The 22,952-nt window shown below is 40.6% G+C and overlaps 1 protein-coding gene across 1 annotated transcript in view; it reads left to right on the forward strand.

The window, feature by feature from the left end:
• XYLT1 (xylosyltransferase 1) overlaps positions 1–22,952 on the forward strand; it is a 234,256-nt gene that overhangs the window by 111,107 nt on the left and 100,197 nt on the right. Inside the window, exon 6 of the mRNA XM_026859144.1 lies at positions 20,797–21,325. Coding sequence (XP_026714945.1) covers positions 20,797–21,325 — 529 coding nt within the window. The remainder of the gene's footprint in view (positions 1–20,796; positions 21,326–22,952) is intronic.

Here is a 22,952-nt window from a genome sequence, read left to right on the forward strand (position 1 = left end):
AAATACCTTCTGTTTTTCTTACAGGTCTGGACAACTGTCTCTTATCACTGATATTTGAATTCTCACAATACAGTAGGTCGCTATTTAGTTAGATACATAGTACTTTGTGATTGTGACTTACAGATTGCTGTGCTACCATATTCATATGCCTTAGGCCTCATTCTGCATTGACTTCTGTCAGTATTCAGCCCAGTTTGTTCCTGCTGCCTGAAGGAAACGCCTTCTGGCTGCAAGTGAGCTGCTGGAAAACCAGTGTGAACTGGTGAGCCTCCCAGAGCTGCTGCTAGTCTGTGCCAGTTCTCATCTAGCTCTAAGGTATTTGTTTTATTTGCTTTTTTATGTTCATACTAGTTTTAGTGGGATGAGTGTCAGCTGCGTGATAATTACAGCTATCCTCACTTCAAAATCTAAAAAATGACACCAAAAAGCCCTAGGCTTCCTTGGGAGCCCAGGCTTAGTCAGCAACCATGAGTCACCGTGAATTGCGTGAATGTATGAGATGAAGGAAACATGATGATTTTTCCTTTGTTCTCTAACCTTTTCCGAATAGCAGAAGGAATCGCCTCTCTGTGCCTTAGCACCTAAAATTTCATTGGGGTATGAAAAGCTTGTAATTCTTGGACATCGTGCTCACATACTGGGAAAGTGCCACATCAGCGGCTTTATCTGTTGCCATTGCAAAACAGAGAATATTTTTTTTAAAACATTTTAACTACTTGTTTGAATAACCAGCTTCCTTTAACAGGATCAGCAAAGAGGATGCCTGTCAAAAAAGATTCTTGCCTTTCACCCACTCCTTTGCTTGTTTTGTTGTAAACCACATTCTTCATAAGAGAGGTTGCAGATTTATGAGTTTGCAGTAAAGACAAACAGGCTTTTCCCAAGCTTTATTAAAAAAGCTATTTGATACATAAGTCTGATATTTGAAAAAAAAAAACCAAAACAGGAAATGTGTAATATGTAAATTATATTAAAAAATTAAATATATAATAAGTATGCATAATAATGACATCTGTTGTTTTTACTTTGGTCTTCAGCATATGTAGCGTGTTTCAGTTTTATAAATATTTCCATTTTGTGTGTATCTTCACAAGGACCGTAATGGTACTTGAAAAGTAGGAGGAAGATGTCCAGTGTCAATAGGAGCCTGTTTGAGGGAGTGATAATTCGAGAGCCTGGGACCGTGGTGTTGGAGATGGTGAATTAAAGGAAGGCAGAAAGTTGTGAAAACACTGTGTGCTCTTCCACGTCCAGTCTCCTGGCTGAAGGTCATTACCAGCAGGACAGGCGGAGACTTGCAGGGAGTCAAAAATTTGATTGAAATGTCTGGGAAAGGAACAAGGAATCCATTTTTATTTGTTTTCCGTGATAACACAAACCAGATTTTAGAGGGATGGAAAGTTTTTTTGGATTGGAGTAGCTTTATACTGACTTTGATTTGCTTGATTAACTCTTCATTTTACACACACACACAAAAATTCTGTTAAAAAATATATACAATCTACATACATTTTTAAATGCCTCTTTCTTGTCTTTCCAAGTCTGCCATCATATATATAGGAGGGAGATTGATTAATACAACTTTGTTAAAGATGATCTACATAAACACTGAGATAGTGGTACTGTGCAAGGAGCATAAACTCAAAGCATTTTTGCTGCAATAGGAGAAAATACGTATTTCTTTAAACATTGCAAACTGCCATATCCTTCCGCTGTGGGGGTAACAAACACCAGCTAGATCTGGCAAATCTTTTGTTGCTGTAGTTAGCTGGCTTTGCAGTGCCATGGTATACAGGACGTACTGATTAACTTGGGTTTAGGACACTGTTAGGTCGTCCTGTGACTTCCATTTGATTTAACCCCTGCTACTTTCACACCAAGTCATGGCTGCAATGGTTGTGGCTGCAATACCACTTAAATCTGTTCTTCACATCAACTGGACAGGGTTTGTGTCCTGTGGACAGGCCCAGCCTGCAAATTCATTTCATGTGGCCTGTAGCCTGGTGGGTGGAGGCTGTGTTCTTCCAGTGGGTGTCCCTGAGGTGCACCGTAACATGTGGCCCATGCATTTGGGAAACTCTAGGAGGCCTCAGCAAAGCCAGGACTTCCATCCTCATTTCAGATGTGCGTGGTGCGGTCTTGAAGCTTGCTCCAGCACTTTGACAACAGTGTAAATACAGCCATGTCCTGGGGAGGTGACTGCTAGTCACTTAAATCACTTGCAGTTTGACCAGTAAGCCTTTAGAGCTAAACTATTAAACTCATTGTGAAAATGTTATTTTTATCTAGAACTTTGGAAAGAGTTGTAAGAGAAGGCAGCAAAGTGTTGATGCCAGTTTGTTGGGCCACTCTGAGAAAGAAGAGTTAAGATTTTGACCTCAAAGGTTATTAGGAAGAAACTTGGAAGTTCTGTTTGATGACTTTCATTGCTGTCAAAGAACTGAAAAATACTGGTGGCTTTTTTGATCCCAGTATACCTCTGGGTGGTTTTGTTCAGCCAGTCTTGCAGGGCAGGGGTATTAAATCATGACGAGCTCCTGAGCCATGATGGCACAGAGACCTTCATGTTGATGCAACTCTGCCGGTCCAGCAGTGCAAGAGGCAGCCTCATGTAGGTGGATATAGTGTAAGGACGGATGCGGTGGGGAACTAGTGCAATTGTCCTTTCTTTTGGTGTTCTGCTTCAGGGCTGAAAAGTGTTTGGAGATTTCATCTACTTTCACCATCAAGCCAGCAGATGAGGAAGCCTGACTCATCTTGACAGCACTTCACAGAATCCAGCCGCTGTCCTGACTGCAAATGGAACCTGACCCATGGTTGTTTCTATGTTCCCTTATCTGTTTAGAAAAGAGTCTTTTGTTCCTTGTTTGACAGGTCTGCAGATCTGCAAAGGTTGGAACCCGAGCAGGGGCAGCAATCAGACGAAAGGTGAACTGGTGAACTATTGAACACCAAAGCAGAAGCTGAGAGATATGACAAGATTCAAAGAGAAACACAAAAGGCATTTTATCAGGTGTAGATGGCATCTGACAGGAAGGATGCCCAACAGCAAGGTTCAAGATTGGGTCAGAAATTATAGTCTGAAGGAGACTGAGGCCTAAATAAGTGTTAAATACACTTGATCCAGAGTTCAGTTCTTTAAACTCTGTCCATATTTTCTAGAGAATAATCTTAATATTTATGGAACTTCTTATTCTTTCTTATTATGTCATGTAAGTTCTGGTGAATGTATATACTTTTTGTTACATATACATTTACACATTATTTTTTAGAAAGCTGTTTGCTTTGTATTTTCCTTCTTGTCTGATTTTGTAAAATCTCAGAGGTCTGGGCCCTTCATTCAACATTTCTGAAAGCTGACTGTCTACCTTCACATCCCTATGTGCTGATGTCAGAGTCTGTGCTTGCTTGACAGAAGTTATTTTTGAAGATTTTATTTTTTCTTCCTCTGTAACTCCCTTTTCTGTGTCATGCATTACTCTTGCTTTTATACATTTTGCCATTAAATCTGCTTGACCATTTCTGTATTATCGAGAATCTTCAGCCTCTGGCAGTTGTACTGATCTTCAGTTAGCTTTCCTTAAATAAAAAAAAAATCTGCCATACACCTGAGATCATGCCACTATCTGCATGAGAGGTAGGTTGAATAGCTTATTGTTGGTTTACTTGTTGACCCAGAATTGAACTCTGAACAAAGGGACATTACACCTTGTTTTCAGAATTCCTGCGAAAATGTAGCTCTTGAAAAAAGTGCTCCTAGACAAAGTGTGGCACGGGATTTTTCTAAATCTGGAAAATTGTTTTAGCCTTGTTATTTCAGTGCTCCTTTTGCTTCATATTCTTTGTAATGAAAAGTGACGGTTGCTTTACATACTGGAAAATCTTGCAAGATTGGTCTCAGTTCAATATCTGCAGGAGGAAATTAAGATTACACTACCCACACACTAATGATGAAGTTCCCATGGCTTTTTAATGACATTTTACTTTAAATACAAAGACACTGTGTTGGTGAACAAGATCACTACAGTAAATGCTAATGATCATGATCAGATCATATTTGCATTAATATAATCTTTAATTAAAAATGACTGCTTTGTAGTATCAATTAAAACATTCTGTGAGTAAATACTGCTTTTTAAAGACGATTTTTGCAGTTAATGAATGACTGACAGACAAGAGGACTGGTGTTAAACAATTTCCTACAAATAGGAACTACACTCACTTTTTCATGCCCAGTAGTTGCCTTGAAGTTGACTTGGCTTTGCCCTTTCCCTGCTTGTTGAGCTGTGTATCTGCATTTTTACTCCTATATGCAACAGGTATGCCATTTCCTTGCTCAGACACAATTTTTATCTGACTTCATGCATGGTTTTTGTCTGGTATTAGATACTCTTCATTTCACCGTTCTCTCCTATTCTGCCTCCCCAGATGCCTAGAAGAGCAGTGGAAGTAGATACACTTTCCTGCTTTTGTTACGACTACTTCGTTTCAACTACTGCCCTGTTAGTACAGCCTTGTTCATGTAGTGATGGGCCTGTGAGAGATCTCTGCTCTTGTGGTGGATCCCACATTCTTGGGAACTGTTCCAGTTTAGGGGCCTCCTTCAGTGAACTGAATCCTATAAAACTTCGTTGAGCTACTAAATGGAGAAGTAGTGAGATGAATCACAGCATGGATATATTTTCTACTGTTCTTTTGGCCTCTTTGAATTCCACCATTTTGCCCAGTCCCCACTGTATGCACTGTGTTCTCCACACAGCTTGCACAAATGTAACTACAGAGAAACAGGTGCACATTTTGTGGTAGAAGTATTTTTGCGTAATAAAAGCAGTGGTGTAAAGGAACAAGGGAAGGAAAAAGCTCGCTCTTTTGCAAGTTTCTCATGCAATGTCATCTTGTTTTGTTAGTGATTCCTTGCTAAGAATTTGCATTTGTTTAACTCTTCAGAAATGTCTATGCCAGCCAGTTTACCAAACTTTAAAATAATCTGGAAATATGTTGTAAAAAAGTATTGGTTCCTTACAGGAGACTGCATTAAAATATGGGCATTACACAAAATAATCAGCATTGCAAGCAGTCCAGTTGCTCAGTACAGTTAAAAACATGTAATTAATTTCTGCCTATGCATTTTTTGGTGATAAGGAATATTCTAGCTTTAAAACCCAACAGCAGTTGCTGTTTTATGATTTTAAAAACAGTCCATGGTTGGCACCTCTGAAGGGACCAAGGGCTAAATGATATTGCTGGATCACCTGTAAGAATGTTGTTTGTCCAGGTGAGAGACAGGCGCTGATGTTGTGTATCAGGCTGTATCTGCTGCTCAGGTACTGTGCATGTACCTCTTGATACTCACCATTGGAGCTTTGATGGCTGTGGATTGTAGCTCATGATCTAGATTTGCTCTAAGTTCAGTCACTGAGCCACTGATGAAGACTGTTTTCTGAGCAGGACCATGCTCTAACATGCTGGAACTGCATGGGGACAATATCAGCAGTGGGACTTGCCAGCAGTGAAATGCTGACTTTCGCTTTTCTGTTGACTTCTGGATGGGGACTGCCAGAATTCCACCTTGATCTGTAAAACCAGTACTGAAGTAATACTTACACATGGGAACAGTTTTGATGACTCTACAGAACAGAGGAATTTGTATTTATAGCTGTTGTTCTCTCCTTGGAAAATTGATGGCAAATAAAATGAAGGGGGGGAGGGGGCTGTTCAACTACTGCTTCTGTCTTGCTGCAATATTCTGTGTCAATGGGGAGTTTTGGCTAACTAGGACACATTTATTCACAGACATGGAAGGAAAAAATAATTCAAGTGATTCTTATTTTAATCACTTCGATAAAATCATCATAAACCACTTGTTTACTGGAAGCATTCCAGCTCATGCATTGGGTCAAAGAGTTAAGGATGATAGTAATCTTGTTGCTTTTTCCAAGGCATTCATTATCTTAGACATTTCAACACAAAGAGAAAATGTTGCCTAATAGATTCCTGTGTCTGCTCTTTTTGAATTTCCTTGAGCAATTGTAGGAGCCAATAATAGCCTGTGTACATTTTAACAGTCAGTCAAAGTCTTTACTTTCAGAGGAATATAAAATTTATCTGGGCATAAACTGAGAATCTGGGCCACGTAGAGAGGCTAATGTTGTTTCTTCTTGATAAAGGCTTTTGCTGTTACAAAGGACAGACAATACATGAATTTAAGTAAAGACGACAGCTCATTTTCGGCTTTCACCGCATGCAAAATGCATCTTTTCACATAAGTATTTACAGCAGGCTTCTGCTTGCATCAGATTTCTTCAAATCTGCTTGGCTAACATAATTTGATGCTAATAAAGAGTAATAAAGGGCACCAATTTCAGATCTGCTGGCAATAATCAGTGGTCCTGCCTTTAGAAGTGATAGGAACCTAGAGCTTGTTTTCCCAGAGGAGCCTTCCATATCGCAAGGGCTGATCTCTGATACAGCCACGCTCTGAATTGCAATGTGGTACCTGCTGGGAAAGCTCATCTCCGGCTATTTGTTTCTTTTGTGGCAGAGTTTTTTTTTCCTCCTTCCTGTTTGCTGTTAAGCTCATTGCGGGGCTGTATTGGTATTCCAGCCAGCACACTCTTTGAGTAAACATTTCTGTGCCATCCTTCTTGTGGATCGGGGCTTGCCCGGCATGGAGGCGATGGGGAGGGAAGCGAGTGAGCTGGAAAAGCCTTGTGTTTCGGACTCTTTCCCATGCTTTTTCTCCTTAAACTTCACGGAGTTCAAGAAGGGAGTTATGTGCAACCTGTCGCCACACGGGGCTTTTCCAGGAAAGTGTTGAGGTGTGTGTGGGTTTTACAGGCTGCTTCCATGGGAAGCGATCTGCTGCCTGGCAGATGTGCACGAGGACCCTAAGTCTGGAAATGCTGAATTTTCTTTCATAGCAGCATTATGTCACTGAGAGGCAGTAGGTAATCAGGCAAAATAAGGTAATAGTCTTTTTTTCTTGGATATATGGAAAACACCAACCAAACAGCCAAAGCCTACAAACTGTCAATATTTTATCTACACCCATCACAAAAGATACAGTGTGTGTGTATATCTCTCATTGGTATTGCTTCATGTAGGGCTATTAATACATCTGTCCTTACAAACATGGATTACAAACTGTTAGCTCCAAATCTGTCATACCGATATCTCCCCTAGGCTGATTTCGGGCAATGCCCTCATCTTTGCAGTTTATGCATACTAGATAAGATTTTAGAGAGAGATTTTCATAATTTTAAACCCTTGGAAATAAATACTACTTTGCCGAAGAATTATTATTATTTTGGTAAATATGTAGCATTATACTTGCCAGATGTCACTGATACTTGGATTGGTTGGCATAGTGAAAATACTAATGGGAAATACATGTTTTGGCAGATTACATAGCATGATGTATACCCCATCATAGTACTGTCTCTGCAAATGAAACTGTGTTCCAGCAATCAGAAAATTCTCAGAACAAAGTTTCTTTCCAAAAGGTGTATTACAGTAGTATGTACACCAGGGTTGCTCTAGATTATTAAACAGGCTTGTAAAAGAGAACTGTCCCATATATAAAAGACTAAAGGCTGTCCTATGCACCAAACTTGAAATATAAAAACAGAGGAGAAGCTGTGATTGAATTTCCCATTGGCCCCATGAGAGAAAGTACCGCTGAATGTGTGGAGTCTGTAACAGCTTGTCACTGTAAACAGAGCAGTGGCTGAAAGGTGTCTTTGCCTTTCACCATATCACAGTGATTGTTGGGAGTTGACGAGTGCTGCAAAACCAAGAAAAAAACTTTTGAAGGCTTCTACTAACACACATATTTTCTATCTTTACTGGAGCTAGTAAAATTACAAGTTTTTGAACTTAAGGTGCATCTTGTTTTGGTGTTGGAAACCTGTATTCTTCTACATCTGCTACAGCCCCAAATCTATTATGTTTCATCATGCTGTTAAAACTGCTCATTTGCATAGCTCCTAATGAACGTAGTAGCAAGAGCAAAGAATGCAGTACCCCATAAGCAACCCTTGTTGAGGCCAGGTCCCAGGCTGTTTTCTGGAAGGCTTAACTGCTGACAGGGGAGCTAAGGAAGCAGGTGGCAGAGACCATAATAATACCTACTGCCTTACCAGCACACCAGGACAGCCAATACAGAACTGCATAGAAGGCTGTGGAGCGGCTCTGGAACAACTCGTGAGGACAGTGACCTTGAGACAGTCCTTGGAGAAAGAAGAATAAAAGACACAGGCTTTCTACCCTGCCATCTCTCTCTGTTCAGGGGAATGGGCAGGGGAGAGAAGAGTTGGTTAGAAGTAGCCTCGTCTCCATGGGTAGAAAGGAAATAGTAGAAGCAGAGTTTGTCTTTCACCAGCAAGAAGCTTCTCTGGGTCTGTACTACAAGTAAGTATTGCAAATGTCCACCCATCCCTCCCAGTCCTTGGCTCCAGAAGCAGTGCTCAGCGCTTGCATGAAAGGGTCTGTTTGGCTCATTTTGATTAGTAGATACAGGATAATATATTTGGGCCCCATGATACCAGACTTTGTGCTGCCATGTATCTAGCACTGGATAACCATCGCCTGTCTGCAGCCCTCATGCACTAAGCACTCATACTGAAGTGTTCATATTTCAGTCTCACCCAAAACTAGGGGGAACATAGAGGCCTTTCATTCCTGCATGCTTAGTTCAAAGACTTCTTGTGGTGCTGGGCAGGTGAAAAAAGATGTGAAGTAATCTATGTCTTTTAGCGCTGCTCATATTAATAGGCTTTGCTCCTCATGCTTGTCGTATTGTAATTCTGATTTAACAACATTTATCAGTAGAAGATCACTGCAGGGTCTTTAATGATTATAGTTGTTCAAGCTGATAGTCTGAGACTATTAAATAAGCTCCAATTATTTCCCATTTATTTGTGTTGTTTTTTCCCTCCAAGTAACAAAATGTAATCCTGAAGTTCATTATTATTCTTTGCATTGTATTCATCTAAATAGATTTTCTATCTAATTAAGGCTGAATATGTTTATGCTAAACTGACCGTATTTTACAAGGATGTTTTCATTTGTATGTGAGGGTATCTTTGGTTTCTACCCTCCATATTTTAATTATGTTTAATTTCTATAGCTGCCAGAGATCCTATTGCGTGTCTCAGTAATTCACCCTGGGCTGCTTGAGATTGTTTAGATTGGAGTTGGAATAGGCCTCCAGATGAATTTATTTGGAATCTAGTTAATAACAAGTCACCAGGAAGCAATTTCAAGTGTGTACTACTGCTTTTAAAGATATAAAGTGTATATTGGCTGAATTTTGGATGAAAGAAATAGAGATAAAAGCAGAGGAATTCAGTTCAGATTAGCCGTCCTATTTTTTATGGAGTGCATCACTGAGAGGGGGAGGTAGGAAAAAAAATCGATGAACAGGTTGGCTGGTAATGCATATTCAGTGTGGTTATTGTGTTCATATTATGAACAATCAAGTGACTGAGCTTTACTCTTATCCTTATTTTGTGTTATTTATTTATATACAGTCTCTCTGGGGCACCTTTGTGAAATAATGAAGCAGCACAATTTGGTGAAAATTAAAAACACAGATATCACATTTTCATTTCGGTATTAGAATAATCATCAGGAAAAACAACTATGTAGATCTACCACTCATACCTTACCTGCTGAATTCCTGTCCCGTGCCCCAGAAGATGTCTCTGTGTGAGCTCAGGGCCCAGCCCTGTGCAGACATGGGTGCTGTGCTCTGCTGTGCCGTGCCACCCCCCTGGTGAAGCCTTCTCAGGAAGGCGTGAGAATAGCACAAGTAGCCCTATGCCTGTTAAAAAGTTGTGGGACATTAGTATCTGCTGCTACTCTACAAAACTACATGCCTTTCCAAATGTTGTGCGAGGATCCTGTTCTAGGACTGCAAAATAGTAGACATTAATATAAAAAGTCACTTAAATTACCTTTCCCTTGAGAAAGAGCTGTCTTCTTTGTAAGCTCCTTCATGTCTGAACTCTTCATTGAAAGGATTATAAAATCCATCTTCTCTTGGGAAGAAGCTGTAGGAAAATAAAACCTCCAGGGTTTTCCTGAGCTTCCTCAGAAGCTGCGTTTTGCACTGTCAGGCCAGTCCTCCTTCATCTCTTTCCTAGTTCTGTGGTGAATTCTGTTTAAAGATGTGGTTAAGCTGAAATGAATCCAGGAGGCTTAATAATGCTGGTAAATGTTCCAGGACAGTTGCTCAAAGTGAACAGTCTTTTGAGGGTTTGTTTGACTGGGAATGGAGCAATGTGTTGTGTCACGCAAGGGTAGGTTCCCTTGCCTGCATTGAGGCAGAGCTAACTGCACTGCAAAGCAGAGCCGGAAACTATTAAAATATGTATGTGTGTGTATGCATATGCATGTATATGCGCATTTGTATTTATATGCAGGCAAAAGAGCCTGACTGAACTCAGCGTTGATGACTGTTGGTGAGTTTGATTGGGAGGGACTTTTGCCAAGAGAAGGGCTGCATGTATTAGTCTGGAGTCTGATAATGAGATCAGGCATCATTTGAAAGGGAACAATATGCGTAAAGTGGGGGCAGTTAGTGGTTATAAATCAAATTCTGTTACAGAGTGAAAAATTTGACTAGTCTGTGGTGTCTTCCAGTCCTCCCGTGTAAGTACAAATTTTCCCAAGAAGTTTAAATTGGCAGAAAACAAAGTTGTCAGTTTTTGAATTACTATGGATATGTGCTTTCACAGCTCCCTCTAGCAGTATTCTGAACTTTTTAATAACCAGACGAACATTGGAAATTACTGTTAATACAATATGGCTGTTCATAGTTACTGTGATAAGCTGGAGCAAATGTGAAAATCTGTTTGGACTCTTGAGGGGTGCAGTATTGTTTTACTCCTAAATCACTAATACTTCACTTCTAAATCACTCTGAAAGTAAGATGTTAGCAAGAAACAGAAAAACTGTTTTGAGGAAAGCAGCCAGAGTCTTGAAGCTGTTTTTATTCTATTTAAAACCAGAACAGCTTTCCTTAATGTACAGATGTTATGTATGCAAAAAGGAAAAACAAACAACTCCATTAATGATATTTTTACAATGTTGTTTCTGGTGTTTTGGAACATACTGCTGAAGTTGATGTTAAAAACAAATAAATTGTAACAGTTTTGGAAAGGAAAGAAAAAAATAATTCTTCAAAGAACCACTTACCATTGCAGATGTTGCAGTGTGCAGGGTCCCTTGTGCACTTTGTGGTGGTCTGTCTGTTACTTTGCAGCCTTGAAATGCAAGTATAAAAATATGGGCAGTGCCTTGTAAGTATTTGTTAGTGTTGAATCCTGAAGGACTCATGCTTTTTCAAGTATCAGAATCCTCCTTTTAACCTAAATTACTGTTTTTTCTCATAATCCTTTTACATAACAGAAAAGATAGTGTTTGAAACAATTACATCTTTCGTCTTTACCAGCTAGCAAGGTCAAAGCTAGTAAATTTGTTTTCACCTTTTGTATCTCATTTTTTTAATGTCAGGCATAAAGTAACTTAATATTTTCCCACAAAATGTTTCTCACAAGTCTTTAGCCACTAACAATTGAAGTACAATGTACTTACTGCAGCGAAATGGAAAAACATATGGAAAAATGTGCCTACATTAACATCTGCTGTCGTTTCTCCATCTGCTCTCTTTGGCCGTGCTTTTGTCCAAACCTGCCAAAAGTACTAGTTTTCCAAGGGTCTTGTGGTGCATCAACCACGTCTTTGACTAAAGTTCTTAATTTCTTGTTCATTTTGATGGTGCGGCAGGATGTCTGTGTCCCTGCGGCTGCACGATGATTTCAAGCGGAAATAGTTTGAAACATCTGGAGGTGGTAGGACAAGCAACAATAGGGTGAGTGCTGTATCTGCAGTTGATTTTGTAATGCCAGGGTCCTACCCTCACTGGGAAAACACCTTCCTTGACACATTGGCCTCCTGAGCCGTTGAAATGAGTGTCTAAAGGATGCTGAAATCCCTGCCGTTGACCACAGGAGATGATACCTGCCGTGATGCTCAGCCTCTGGACCGTGGTGGGCTGCAGCCTACAGGTGAGGTGCCCAAAGCTCCTGCAGAGCCAGCAGCATGTCAGCCCCACATGCTTGATCATCCTGGGGAATGGGCTTGCTTGGTATAACAGTGGGAAGGAAAAGACCCTTCCTCCTGCCTTGCTCAGTAATTTGTTGCTATGACTTTTTTTAAAAAAATTATTTATTCTTCTGATGGTGACCATTCTTCTGTATGCATCTAGAAGAATAATGAACTTTTGGACCATTCCAGGCAAATGGATGTAGTTTTACTTTACAGTGATGAAGAAAGATGGTTTTTCTTGGATTCAGAAAAGGAGAGTAGAGTGAAGCTGCTTCCCATGACGGCCTTGGGAATCAGCTGTGGGGCTGAAGTTGCTGTGCTTCTTGGTTTGGCAGCCTGCAGCTGCCTGTGGGATGGGTGGTCTGAAGAAGTTTCTTTGGCTGTGTGCCAAGGGAGACAGATGTCCAGCTGTTTCAAAAGGGGTTGAAATCAGATTTTTGAGCCCACTGGAGCATGAGGAGTATTTATAATTTCTGCTCTTGTTTTGAAGACCATAGTGTAATGTTTGTAGTTCTGCTGGGGGGAAAGGTTTTGATTTCAACTAAGAAACAGCCCTCAAATACACAAAGGTTAGAGCAGAAAAAAAAAGCATTTAATTCAGGAGTAGCCCTTGCTTGTAGAGATGCTGTCCTCTGACTCCTCTGGCAATTGTAAGGTATCATTATTGAATAATTAACAAGATTACAAAATAATATGTCACAGAGCTGTAAGTAATATTGAACAGAAACTTGTTTTAATTATCTTCTCATAGTGCTGTTTAAATTCTTCTTGGTCACAGGACAGGTAAAATAGATGGTCCTGTAAAAACTGACCAGGTGTCTTCTAGGCTTTGATATATGATGCAGATTTTGAAGCTTTTCATCACCTCCCTGAGCTGTGAGCTGGTTTGGAGCCTGGAGCTGCACAGCTCACCCAAGTGTCTGCACCACCTCTAGGTGCTTGTTGTGTCTCAGACGTGCGTGATCCTGTGTGACTGCACAGTGAGTGGATATGTTCACTTGTGATCAATAATTGTTGTGTGTTTTATTATGTGACAGGAGAAAAAAAAAAAACCTGTTTCTTTATAGTACAGAAGTTTGATTTATACCTGGCACTCAAAGCCAGCATGTCCAGTATTTTGTATTTAGAGAGAGGTCTGTGTGTTTTCTCGTTGCTCAGTGTATGCATATGCATATTTCTGGTTTGTTTTGCTGTGTCTTTAAGGTGCCAGGCTTTGCCAGGGGAAGAACATGAGAATATGTTCTCAGTATGCAAAGACAGCAAATCCCTCCATGCTGGAGAGAAAATCATTTGTGTCAGATAAACTGAAACTGAGCATTTGCCATTCAGGGCTTGATTGCACATGGTCCATCCATCTGTGTAATATTTATAGGACTCCTTTTATACAAAAATCATAGAACGAATAACTTTGCCTGAGAAAGGAGCATTTTCTTATTGTCGGGCAGAAATGCCCTGCTCGATGTAGTGAACACCTTTCGCACCAAGTGCGAGCTCTTAGTGTGCCTTTTTGGACTAACCAGGGTGTTCTTGGACTTCCTTCCCCCAGGAGCCATCTCCGGTGGTGGTGGAGCGGCTCCTCCCGGCACGGTACGGGCTCCTCCCCCGGGCTCTGCTGTCCTGCCGGATCCCTCAGCCAGGCAGAGCTTGCATGGCTGCAGAGCCGGTGCACATCAGCCCTCTGACGTTTGTGTCTCTGCTGATTTACATGCACATTAGGTTATCTCTTTGAAAGCAGATTTGAAATTGGTCTAGTGTAGGCTTTTTGCATATTGCAAAAATTAACAGTCATACCACCTAATCCTGGCTGTTGGCAGAGGCATCCCTTCCAGGGGTGGTCTGCAACTATGCGAGTTGGTCACTGATGGCCTGTAGTGTATTCAAGTCTTACAGTGTGTTACTGCACAGACAATGTGCTGATGTATTGGAATTTTCCTATGATCAATATTGCAGCCACAGTCTTTCACCTCCTGCGTTTAGAATTTAGGATAGAGAACTGTACCTGAACGATTACATGAGAATTTGTGACCTAGGTGTTCTATACTGGGCAACCCAAATGCAGATTTATGCTTGAACATACTTAGAGGCAAACATACATGACAGTTGAAAGTGAAAAATGTGTGAAGAGAGGCAGTCTGCAGGTATGCAAACTACCCGGGGCCTGGCTGAGCAGGTGTGTCTTTTACTTGCAAAACCTTCGAGAGTGTTAACAGGCTGTCATTAAAATCCATTTGTCATTACAGACGGCTGTAAAGTTCTTCCAAATTCTCTCTATTTGTGCTAGGTACAGTGAAGGCAGCTGCTGCTGGGTCTGTAGTAGGTGACAGCATCAGTTTGTTCCATGGTCGTCTCAGTACATCACAAAGGCTCTCCCTCAGTCTCCACAGGAACCTGGGCTTTCTCTCCAGAGATAGATGGGACTTCAAATTCAATCAAGCTCATAGTACCTGAGCCCCAGACCCTCAATCAACATAGATATAGTGGCTAATATACCAAAGAGCATGCATTCTCTGTGACACATTTTAATAAAACACATTGAAGGTGGAGCTTGAAGAATTAAAACCTGCGCATTCAACAATGAGCAGAATATGGAGCAGAATTCAAACTCTCATTGCATGCAATGGCTCTGAGCTTAAAATGTTATTTTCTGCATTCATGTTACATTATTATTTTTAGCATCAATGGCAATCAGTGTGTAACTGACAATGATCTCATGCACGCTCCTGGGTACAGACTGTTCTTTCCCAGTTTGGGAGTATTTGCTTGTTATTGCTGAATTGCAGTGCGCGCACACAGAAGAGGCCCCACAGTCATTAAAACTGTTCTTGCCAGTGCTCTTACTATTGCGTACTTGGCAGTTAACCTCTCCATGTATCTTCTGAGAACCAGATAAACTTAGGACTGAAAATTTCTCTTTCTGGAAATCTTTCTTTTAGGCCTGTGTTCTGTTATAGATATCCACAGCATCACAATTGAGCTTTGAAATCCAGTGCTATGAAGTGATGAAAAGCCTCCAAAGGTTTCTTTATACAGGCTGTAAACAGAGCCAGCTTTTAAAATGTAGGAATAAATACTTTGACCTGATCCTGCACTTCTCTGTGAGAGTGGAATGGCTTTCATTGGTGTCAGGAGCAGGAGTGGGTCATTACTGAGCTACAGACATGACCTCCCACACGAAGGCTGCACCGTTATCACTCTTAGACCCAAAGGGAGGCCGTTTCACTGGGGCTGCCATAGAAGCACATGTAGGATCACACAGAAAGGGAGTGTTTTGCCAGGAGTGTAGTGGGAGCACAGTTGAAGACTTGCTCTTGGGCAGCATGTATTATGTTTGAGACCTGTAATACTGGGTATTTATAGGGTAGCCTCCCAAATCAGCTGACTTTGGATAGAGCCTCTTCTGATCTCTGTTCTAAAGAGATACTCTATTGCAAGGACCAAAATGGTGCTTTCTGTAATAACTTTTTAATGTGTTCTGTGGATGAGATTAAGTCTATACAACAACAAAAAATAGCAGTGTTGCATGTTAGTTTGAAATTACTGCTTTCATCTTTGAGTGTGGATACATACAGGCTATATTAAGCTCTCTGCTTCTAATTTGGTCCTGTTTTAACCTTCCATTTTTTTAATGTATTTAATGTGACTTGCAAGCACAAAGAGAGATAAGAAGGTGTTACTAACAAATAGCTAGACAAAAGTTGAAAAAGATGATGTATGAAACAGCAAACCTGCTGATACACATCCCATGGTACTGTCAGAACCAGGAACGCCTGGTTTAAAGATCATCTTTCTCTGGGATGACTTTGTCCTGACTTGAATGTCTTACGACGTCTGTGGCAAATAGAAATCTGCAGTTAATCCACCACTGTAAAAATTAAATATTACAGAGCAAGTAAAACCCATCCTGCTGTAGCCAGCTGAAAACCACATGTGCTGCTTTTGTTTGTACCCCTGAACTTCACAAATGAACACAATTTACTGTCAACAGCTGCTGCTAAGTTGGAGTGCTGAGCTTCATTTCCCCTGCACTGCAAACGTGTACGTTCTGCTGTCACGATGGATCCTATCTTGAAATCATTACACCGTAAAAATCGTGCTCAGCTTTGTTGTGAGTTGGTTGTGAGAGAGAAATGCAGATTAGAGGTGTATGGCGATTCCTGGTTTTGTGGCATTCAACGCATCAACAGGTGCGGGGTTGCGTGAGGTTGGAATTTGACTGTCCAACTGTGGTATTTGTTACACATCTTTATTTTTCAATGTATATCGATGGCTCTTGGTACATTTGTTCTACAGACTGTGCTTTATTTTTGACTCTGCAGACACAATGTGTCCTATGTGGCAGGGAGATTTTGTGGTGTTTGCTGTCCCTGTGGGGAGGGAAGAGTTACAGCCAAGCTTACTTTTCTGTCTGACTTTGAAGCATTTAAAATTCATTTGTCTCTTCAAATTCCAGCATGTAAAATTGGAAAAGCATTTCCCAGAGGAGCAAAAGCACTTGAAGGAGAAAACCGGTTTGAAGAGGTGAACCTTACACCAGTAAATCTGCTGTTTGCTTTGCTTTTTTCTCCTGAGGTTTCATCACAGATTTCTGCTGCTCTCTGCAAGCATACAACATCAGCCGGGTGGGAACGTTCTGCTTAAACACCCGGAGCTGCAGCCTCCACTGGTCCTGGGGGAGCTGCGCAGCTTGGCCGGCCGTGCAGGGGTGGTAATACAGACCACAAAGATCCTGACCGAAACATCACAGAAGTATCATGTCAGATGCTGTTTGAAACAGAAATGGGCCCAAAACTCATCCTTTGAGGGTTTTCCAAGCTAGAGAGGTTTGAATGGGGCAGGAGGGCAGAGCATGGGGCAGGGCTGGGCACTCCTCAGGACATGAGAGGGTGTGTGCCTGTTGCTCTGGTTCAGGCTGTTGTCTCATTTGTGGGTAGTGAGAATTACCATGAAAAACCAACAACAGTGAACATCTCTTCTCCCTTCCTTTCCCCTTTATCAACATGTCATTTGCTGTACAGATTAGGATTTTTTTTTTTTTTTTTTAAATTTAAAGAGAAAAATCATTCAGCAACAGTCAGGTTGTGAGAGGGAATGTTGCCAAAATAGATTAAATATCCTATTGCAGCATCACCTTTAGAGATCTTGGAAAGAGTTTAATGGTGGAGACAGAATTTTATTTTCTTTTTCGCCAACATTGCATCTAGTTATTTTGGCCCTAAGTTGCAGCATGGTGGAATGCTCTGGTTACAGATAAAAGTGTTTTAACTTTTTATCTGTAAAACTGTATTAATGATGAAAATGAATGATAGGAATGCTTTGTATTACTGTGGAGTGGTGTCCCTGTAGCTCTCTGTTCACTGCTGCTGTTGAAATGCAACAAATAAAGTTCTCATTTGTTCTTTCATAGTTTCCTTCATATTTCACTACTTAACCTGTTGACATTTAAGGAGTACTTACAAAGGATAGCTCAGACTGCGTTTGGGATATCAAATCTATATTAATGGAATCAATAGCATCTTGGATGCCTTTTGTGTTTAAGTTTCGTATAACTGGGAGACAAAAATGTTGAAAGAGACAAGGGAAAACCCTGGGTGACCCACTGTGCTTTTGGATTGCATAATCCACAGATTTACCTCAACCCTTATTTGTCTTATTTAGTTATTCTCATTTATCCATCCAGGTACCTGCAACTCCACATAGCTCTGTGTGTTCCTACCTACACTGGAGGTCTGGTAGAATGTCCTTCTGTCAAAAAGGGAACAGTGTATGTGCTAAAGGGTGGTAATCACAGTGGTTTGTTCTCATTCTTTGTGGTCAGTGTAATTTAAATTAGGCATATAGCTGTGTATACATATATACACAGCCATATTTATGTGTGTGTGTATATATATATATATACATACACAAGAGTGCAGGGAATCGTGCATTTAATTATTTGATGAGGAAAAAAGGTGAATTCCAGCACCAGCTTAGAGGAAATGTGACAGCACAACAGTTAAAGTTTCTGAGCTATTTCATGTATACAAATCCAAGATCCAAGTGTGTTAAAATAAAGCAAGTCAAAATATACAAGTGTCGTAACTAAGATGAAGTTCTGGAGTTGGCTGAACAACAAAAGGAATGTGACAACATCTGAAGTCTCAGAGCAGGAGCACCTCAGTGGATATGTTTTGGGTATGATGTTAATAAGCTTTACATTTGTCTTGCTTTATTTGGAGTTTGTTGCTGTGTTTGGAGAGGCCTTTTTCTTTGAAGATACATTGGACACATAAGCTAAGTGAAAGGAGCTGGGCTCTGAAAATAATTGTGAGGTTTTTTTAGTTTGGTTATTCATGGGAATGAGGGCTGCTTTGAAACAATATTTTGATCTTTTTCTCTTTGGTGTCCAAAGAAAAGCAATGAAGATGGTGAAGGGTTTAGAGAACAAGTCTTATGTTTAGAGAACAAGCAGCTGAGGGAACTGGGGTTGTTTAGCCTGGAGAAAAGGAGGCTCAGGGGAGACCTTCTAATACTTTTACAACTACCTGAAAGGCTGTTGTAGCAAGGGTGTCAGTCTCTTTTCCAAAGTAACAACTGATAGAACAAGAGAAACTGACCACAAGTTGCACCAGAGGAGGTTTAGATTTGATATTAGGAAAAATATCTTCACCGAAAGGGTTGTCAAGCATTGCAACAGGCTGCCCCGGGAAGTGGTAGAGTCCCATCCCTGGAGGTATTTAAAAGATGTGTAGATGTGGTAGATGTGTAGATGTGGTGCTTAGGGACATGGTTTAGTGATGGACTTGGCAATGCTAGGTTAATGGTTGGACTCAATGATCTTTGAGGTCTTTTTCAACCTAAGTGATTCTATGATTCTCTAAAAAATGCTATTCTTTTTTCTTCTGAAAAGAAAAAAACATTAAAAATAATTTGATTTTAGGTGTGCCCTTAAAAATTAGAAAGATTTTTTTAAAAAAAAGATATGTTCTCTCCAAATTGGAAATACTTTGTATGAAAAATGTTTAGGTTTTGGTTTGTGTGTTTGTTGGTTTTTTGGTTTGTTTTTGGTTTTTTTTTTTTTTTAAATCTGTCTGGTAGGTGAATCTGCTTGTGAGCTGGAGATATTCATGAAGTGAGAATCACTTCAGTCACTCACAGATCCACATATTCTAATGAATAAACTATTCAAACATTTCTCATTTCTGAGCTGCAGAGGTCAAAGGGTCAAAGTGATACTGACTCTCTGCATGGCCTCAGATAAGTCATTATCTCCCTCTCCTTCCTCTACAGAACCTGACTGTTAAATAGTTCCTGGCAGAAGAAGTGTGAGAAACAATTAGCTAATGCTGGTAAAAATGTTTTGAATACAAAATGTGCTTCATAGGTGTTAAGAGAAGCTCCCATCAGTCGTCATTAGTGGATGCTGTCATTTACCAGCCTCTGATTTTTGGTTGTTAGGCTTTCACTAATGGAAAGAAAACAGGATAGACTCAAAAAGTCTATCAATATTTATACTCCTTTCTTCAGATGTTTTAATAACAATTCCCCATTGATATCATCTGCTGTTGATTACTTTAATAAATGGAGATAATTCCTGTTCAGTGGGTCTAAAAATTATGTCCCCCGCTAGCCTTGAGGACTAGTTTTTGTCATCTGATAGCTACCTCTAGCTATCAGACAGGTTCTCGTCTGATAGTAATATACACATAAAAGTGCCTCTTAGTTTTGTTCTGGTCTGTCACATCTTTTCTAGAGCAGATTGCCATGTTTTATGTTGTCTCTAGGATCCCTGGGATAGTCTTCCTTTTTCACTGGTGTTGTCAACTTGCTCTGCTGTTGATGAGCTAGGATGAGTTCCCATGGAATAGGTGGAGTCAGGGATGAAATCATGAAGCAAAGCATTATTCTGCATCAGACAAATATTTTACATGGTCTTTTCCTTTATATGATATATTTTAAATATTGCAATGTTATGGTCTGTATATTTATCAAAGAGATGGAGTGTGGAGAAGAGGAACATGGTGGTTAAGAGCTGACATCTGAGCCTGGCTCTGACCCCCCCTGGGGAGCCTGAGTGTCTGCAGCTGCTTACCCTCATACAGGCCTTGTTACTGCTGCAGCATCCCACCTGCAGCAGGGCTGCAGTGCACCCTGTGGGAAGCACTTCTCCAAAGTTTTATTATGTAGAAACTCAAAAAACCCAAATTAGGAAGAGTTTGGTATGTAGCAAAATTACTTCACTGAAAGTAATACTTTTACTGAAAGAAAAACTTTATAGCCGGGGCTTTAAAGTCATGTGATGCTTTCTGCAGAGAAATGGGACAGTTCCAGGGATACCAAACTGCAGTCATAAGGAGTGAACAAAAGCAATGACGGACCTGGTCTTGCTCCACTGAAACCTGTGTTGGTTTTGCCATTGTTTTTTAATGGTGTCAGGGTGAAGTCTCTGGTTAACAATTACTCACAAACCTGTGTAAAACCTCCCAGCTCCATCTGAGATGGGGGCTGGACTGGCTTGGTGATTAAGGGGGTGCAGGGGGTGGTTGTCTGCACTGACTTGGGCAGCTCTGAGACCTCCTTCAGCTCTGGGGATTTTTTTGCTGTATGTTGGATTGTAATTGATTTATGTTTTCACATAAGAAATGCTTGTAATGCATGGGATGTGATTATTTTTAGTAAGATGAGTATAATTTTTCTCCCCATTTATAGGATGGCTATTTTTCCCACCGACCGAAAGAGAAAATGCGAACAGACAGCAATAATGAAAATTCAGTCCCCAAGGACTTTGAAAATATTGATAACAGTAACTTTGCTCCCAGAACTCAGAGGCAAAAACACCAGTCTGAGCTGGTGAAAAAACCCCTTAGCAAGCAAAAGGAGCACTTGAGAAAGAAACTGGAGGAGGAGAAGATGAAGGAGAACTTGCTGCTGGGGAAGAACTCCAATGAGGTGGTGCAATTCAGTGATCACCCTGGAAAAAACAGCAGCAGCAGCAACAACGATTTGAAGGAGATTCACAGGTCTCCCAGACAGCATCATTTAAAAAAAAGTGGAAACAGCTCCCCTGAACTGAGATACGACCAACCACCAAAGTGTGAGGTAACGGGCAAAGAGGCAATCTCAGCCATGTCCCGGGCTAAATCTAAGCAGTGTCGGCAGGAGATCGCAGATGTGTATTGTCAGCACAAGCACGGAAAGCTGATGCCGGAGAAGGTGACGCGTTTCTGTACGCTGGAGGGTAAGTTGGTAGATGGTGAAGGAGAAGTAACACCGTATCTCGGGGGAAGGATTCTGTATAATTGAAATGGCCTTCTGATGGCAAATTGCCTTTATTGCAGGAATGTCACAAGGGAGGGTTTGAGGATGTTTTAAACGGGAAGTTACGCAGGTGTCACAAAATCCGTGGTAGATTCCTATAGAATTTCTTTTCACTTCCACCAGATTCTTTTATTACACTATTCAGCTTTTATTATTCAGCTGCTACTCCTTTCTTTTAGTTCTTAATCTACAGACACAGAGAAGTGTAGTCAAAGTCTTTTTATTCTATAAAGGAGTTGTCTGCTTTTTGTAGATCAGGAAACAGCCATGGTAAATTTTGGTGCCTTATGCTAACCAATAAATGAGTGGCATTGCTGTTATGGCCATATGGCCGTTTTTCTGGCATAGTGGAGTCCCAGCTAATAACCAGGACTGCTAAGCATTTTGGTAATTCAGATAATTATCAGAAGTATAATTAAAAAAAAAATAAATCAAAAAATATGGGAAAAAAAAAATCTACTTTTGTGTTTTTCTATTTTTAATGTTCTTCAGCAGCAAAAGTAATTTCCAAAATCACTATTGTAGAGTCAGTTACCTCTGCTAGACTAAGCCAAGCTTTGATTTGTTGTTTTTTCATACAGTCAGATACATGAGATATCTCTCAGCTTGCAGTCAGTTTGCATGTGTGAGCTGACCTTTTCCCACTTTTCAAGAAGAGTGCGTCATGTGCCACCATTCATTTAGCTCTCAGCTTTCCATACAGTAAAATGCTTTTAATATATTTTTTTTTAATACAATAGCACTGATCAGTCGATCAAAGTAGTTATTGATCAAGGAACACCATTATCCACAGCAGCACTTGTTTATACAGCAGTCCAAAGTCCCCATCCTGTAATTGTCACTTGAGCCCATGCATGTAAGGATATGCCAGTGTCTTTGTCCAAGATGTAATTGCAGAGGGACTTTCACAAGCAAGAGCATAGGCCTTGCCTTGAGATGGTACAGTAAACATGGTGAGCCATGGGGGTTAGGGGTTGTTTAGTTTCTTTCATTAGGAATATTTCATTACACACTCCAACCCTAAATCACAAAGCAGTGGTGGCAATAAACTGCTTGGTGGTTTCAGTTGTGGGAGGGAGGAGGATCCATGTTGCTATTGCCTAAATTAAGAGGGTAAACTCCCTGTGCAGACAGTGGAAAAAAAAAAAGAGGTATCCCAGAGGATGTTTCCAAACAAGAGCATCTCTCTAATAGGAAGCTTAGGCTTTTAATTTAGATGACGCATATTACCAGGATGAATGGTGTGAGCACCCCATTTCCCACCTCAGTGTGACTATTTATTTTTGTTTTGTTTTTTACCATGTCTCTTTGGTGTTTTTTCTCCCTTTCTTATCATGGTAATACTCCAAATTGTTAAGTTGGGTGGACAAACACTGAAGGTAAAGAATTATTGAAGCAGGCAGGAAACTTGGTGTTCAGTGGGAAGCACGGAGAGGGACATCAAAGGCAGCACAAGTTGAAGGGAAGACAAAAGAGCAGTAAAGAGAAAAGAATTGAGCAAACTAGATATCAGTGATAGGCCGAGTCTCAATGAGTACCCCCTGGAT

The sequence above is a fragment of the Athene cunicularia genome (genome assembly GCF_003259725.1).
Source record: "Athene cunicularia isolate RWA chromosome 14 unlocalized genomic scaffold, athCun1 chr14_part1, whole genome shotgun sequence".
NCBI classification, from domain to species: domain Eukaryota; kingdom Metazoa; phylum Chordata; class Aves; order Strigiformes; family Strigidae; genus Athene; species Athene cunicularia.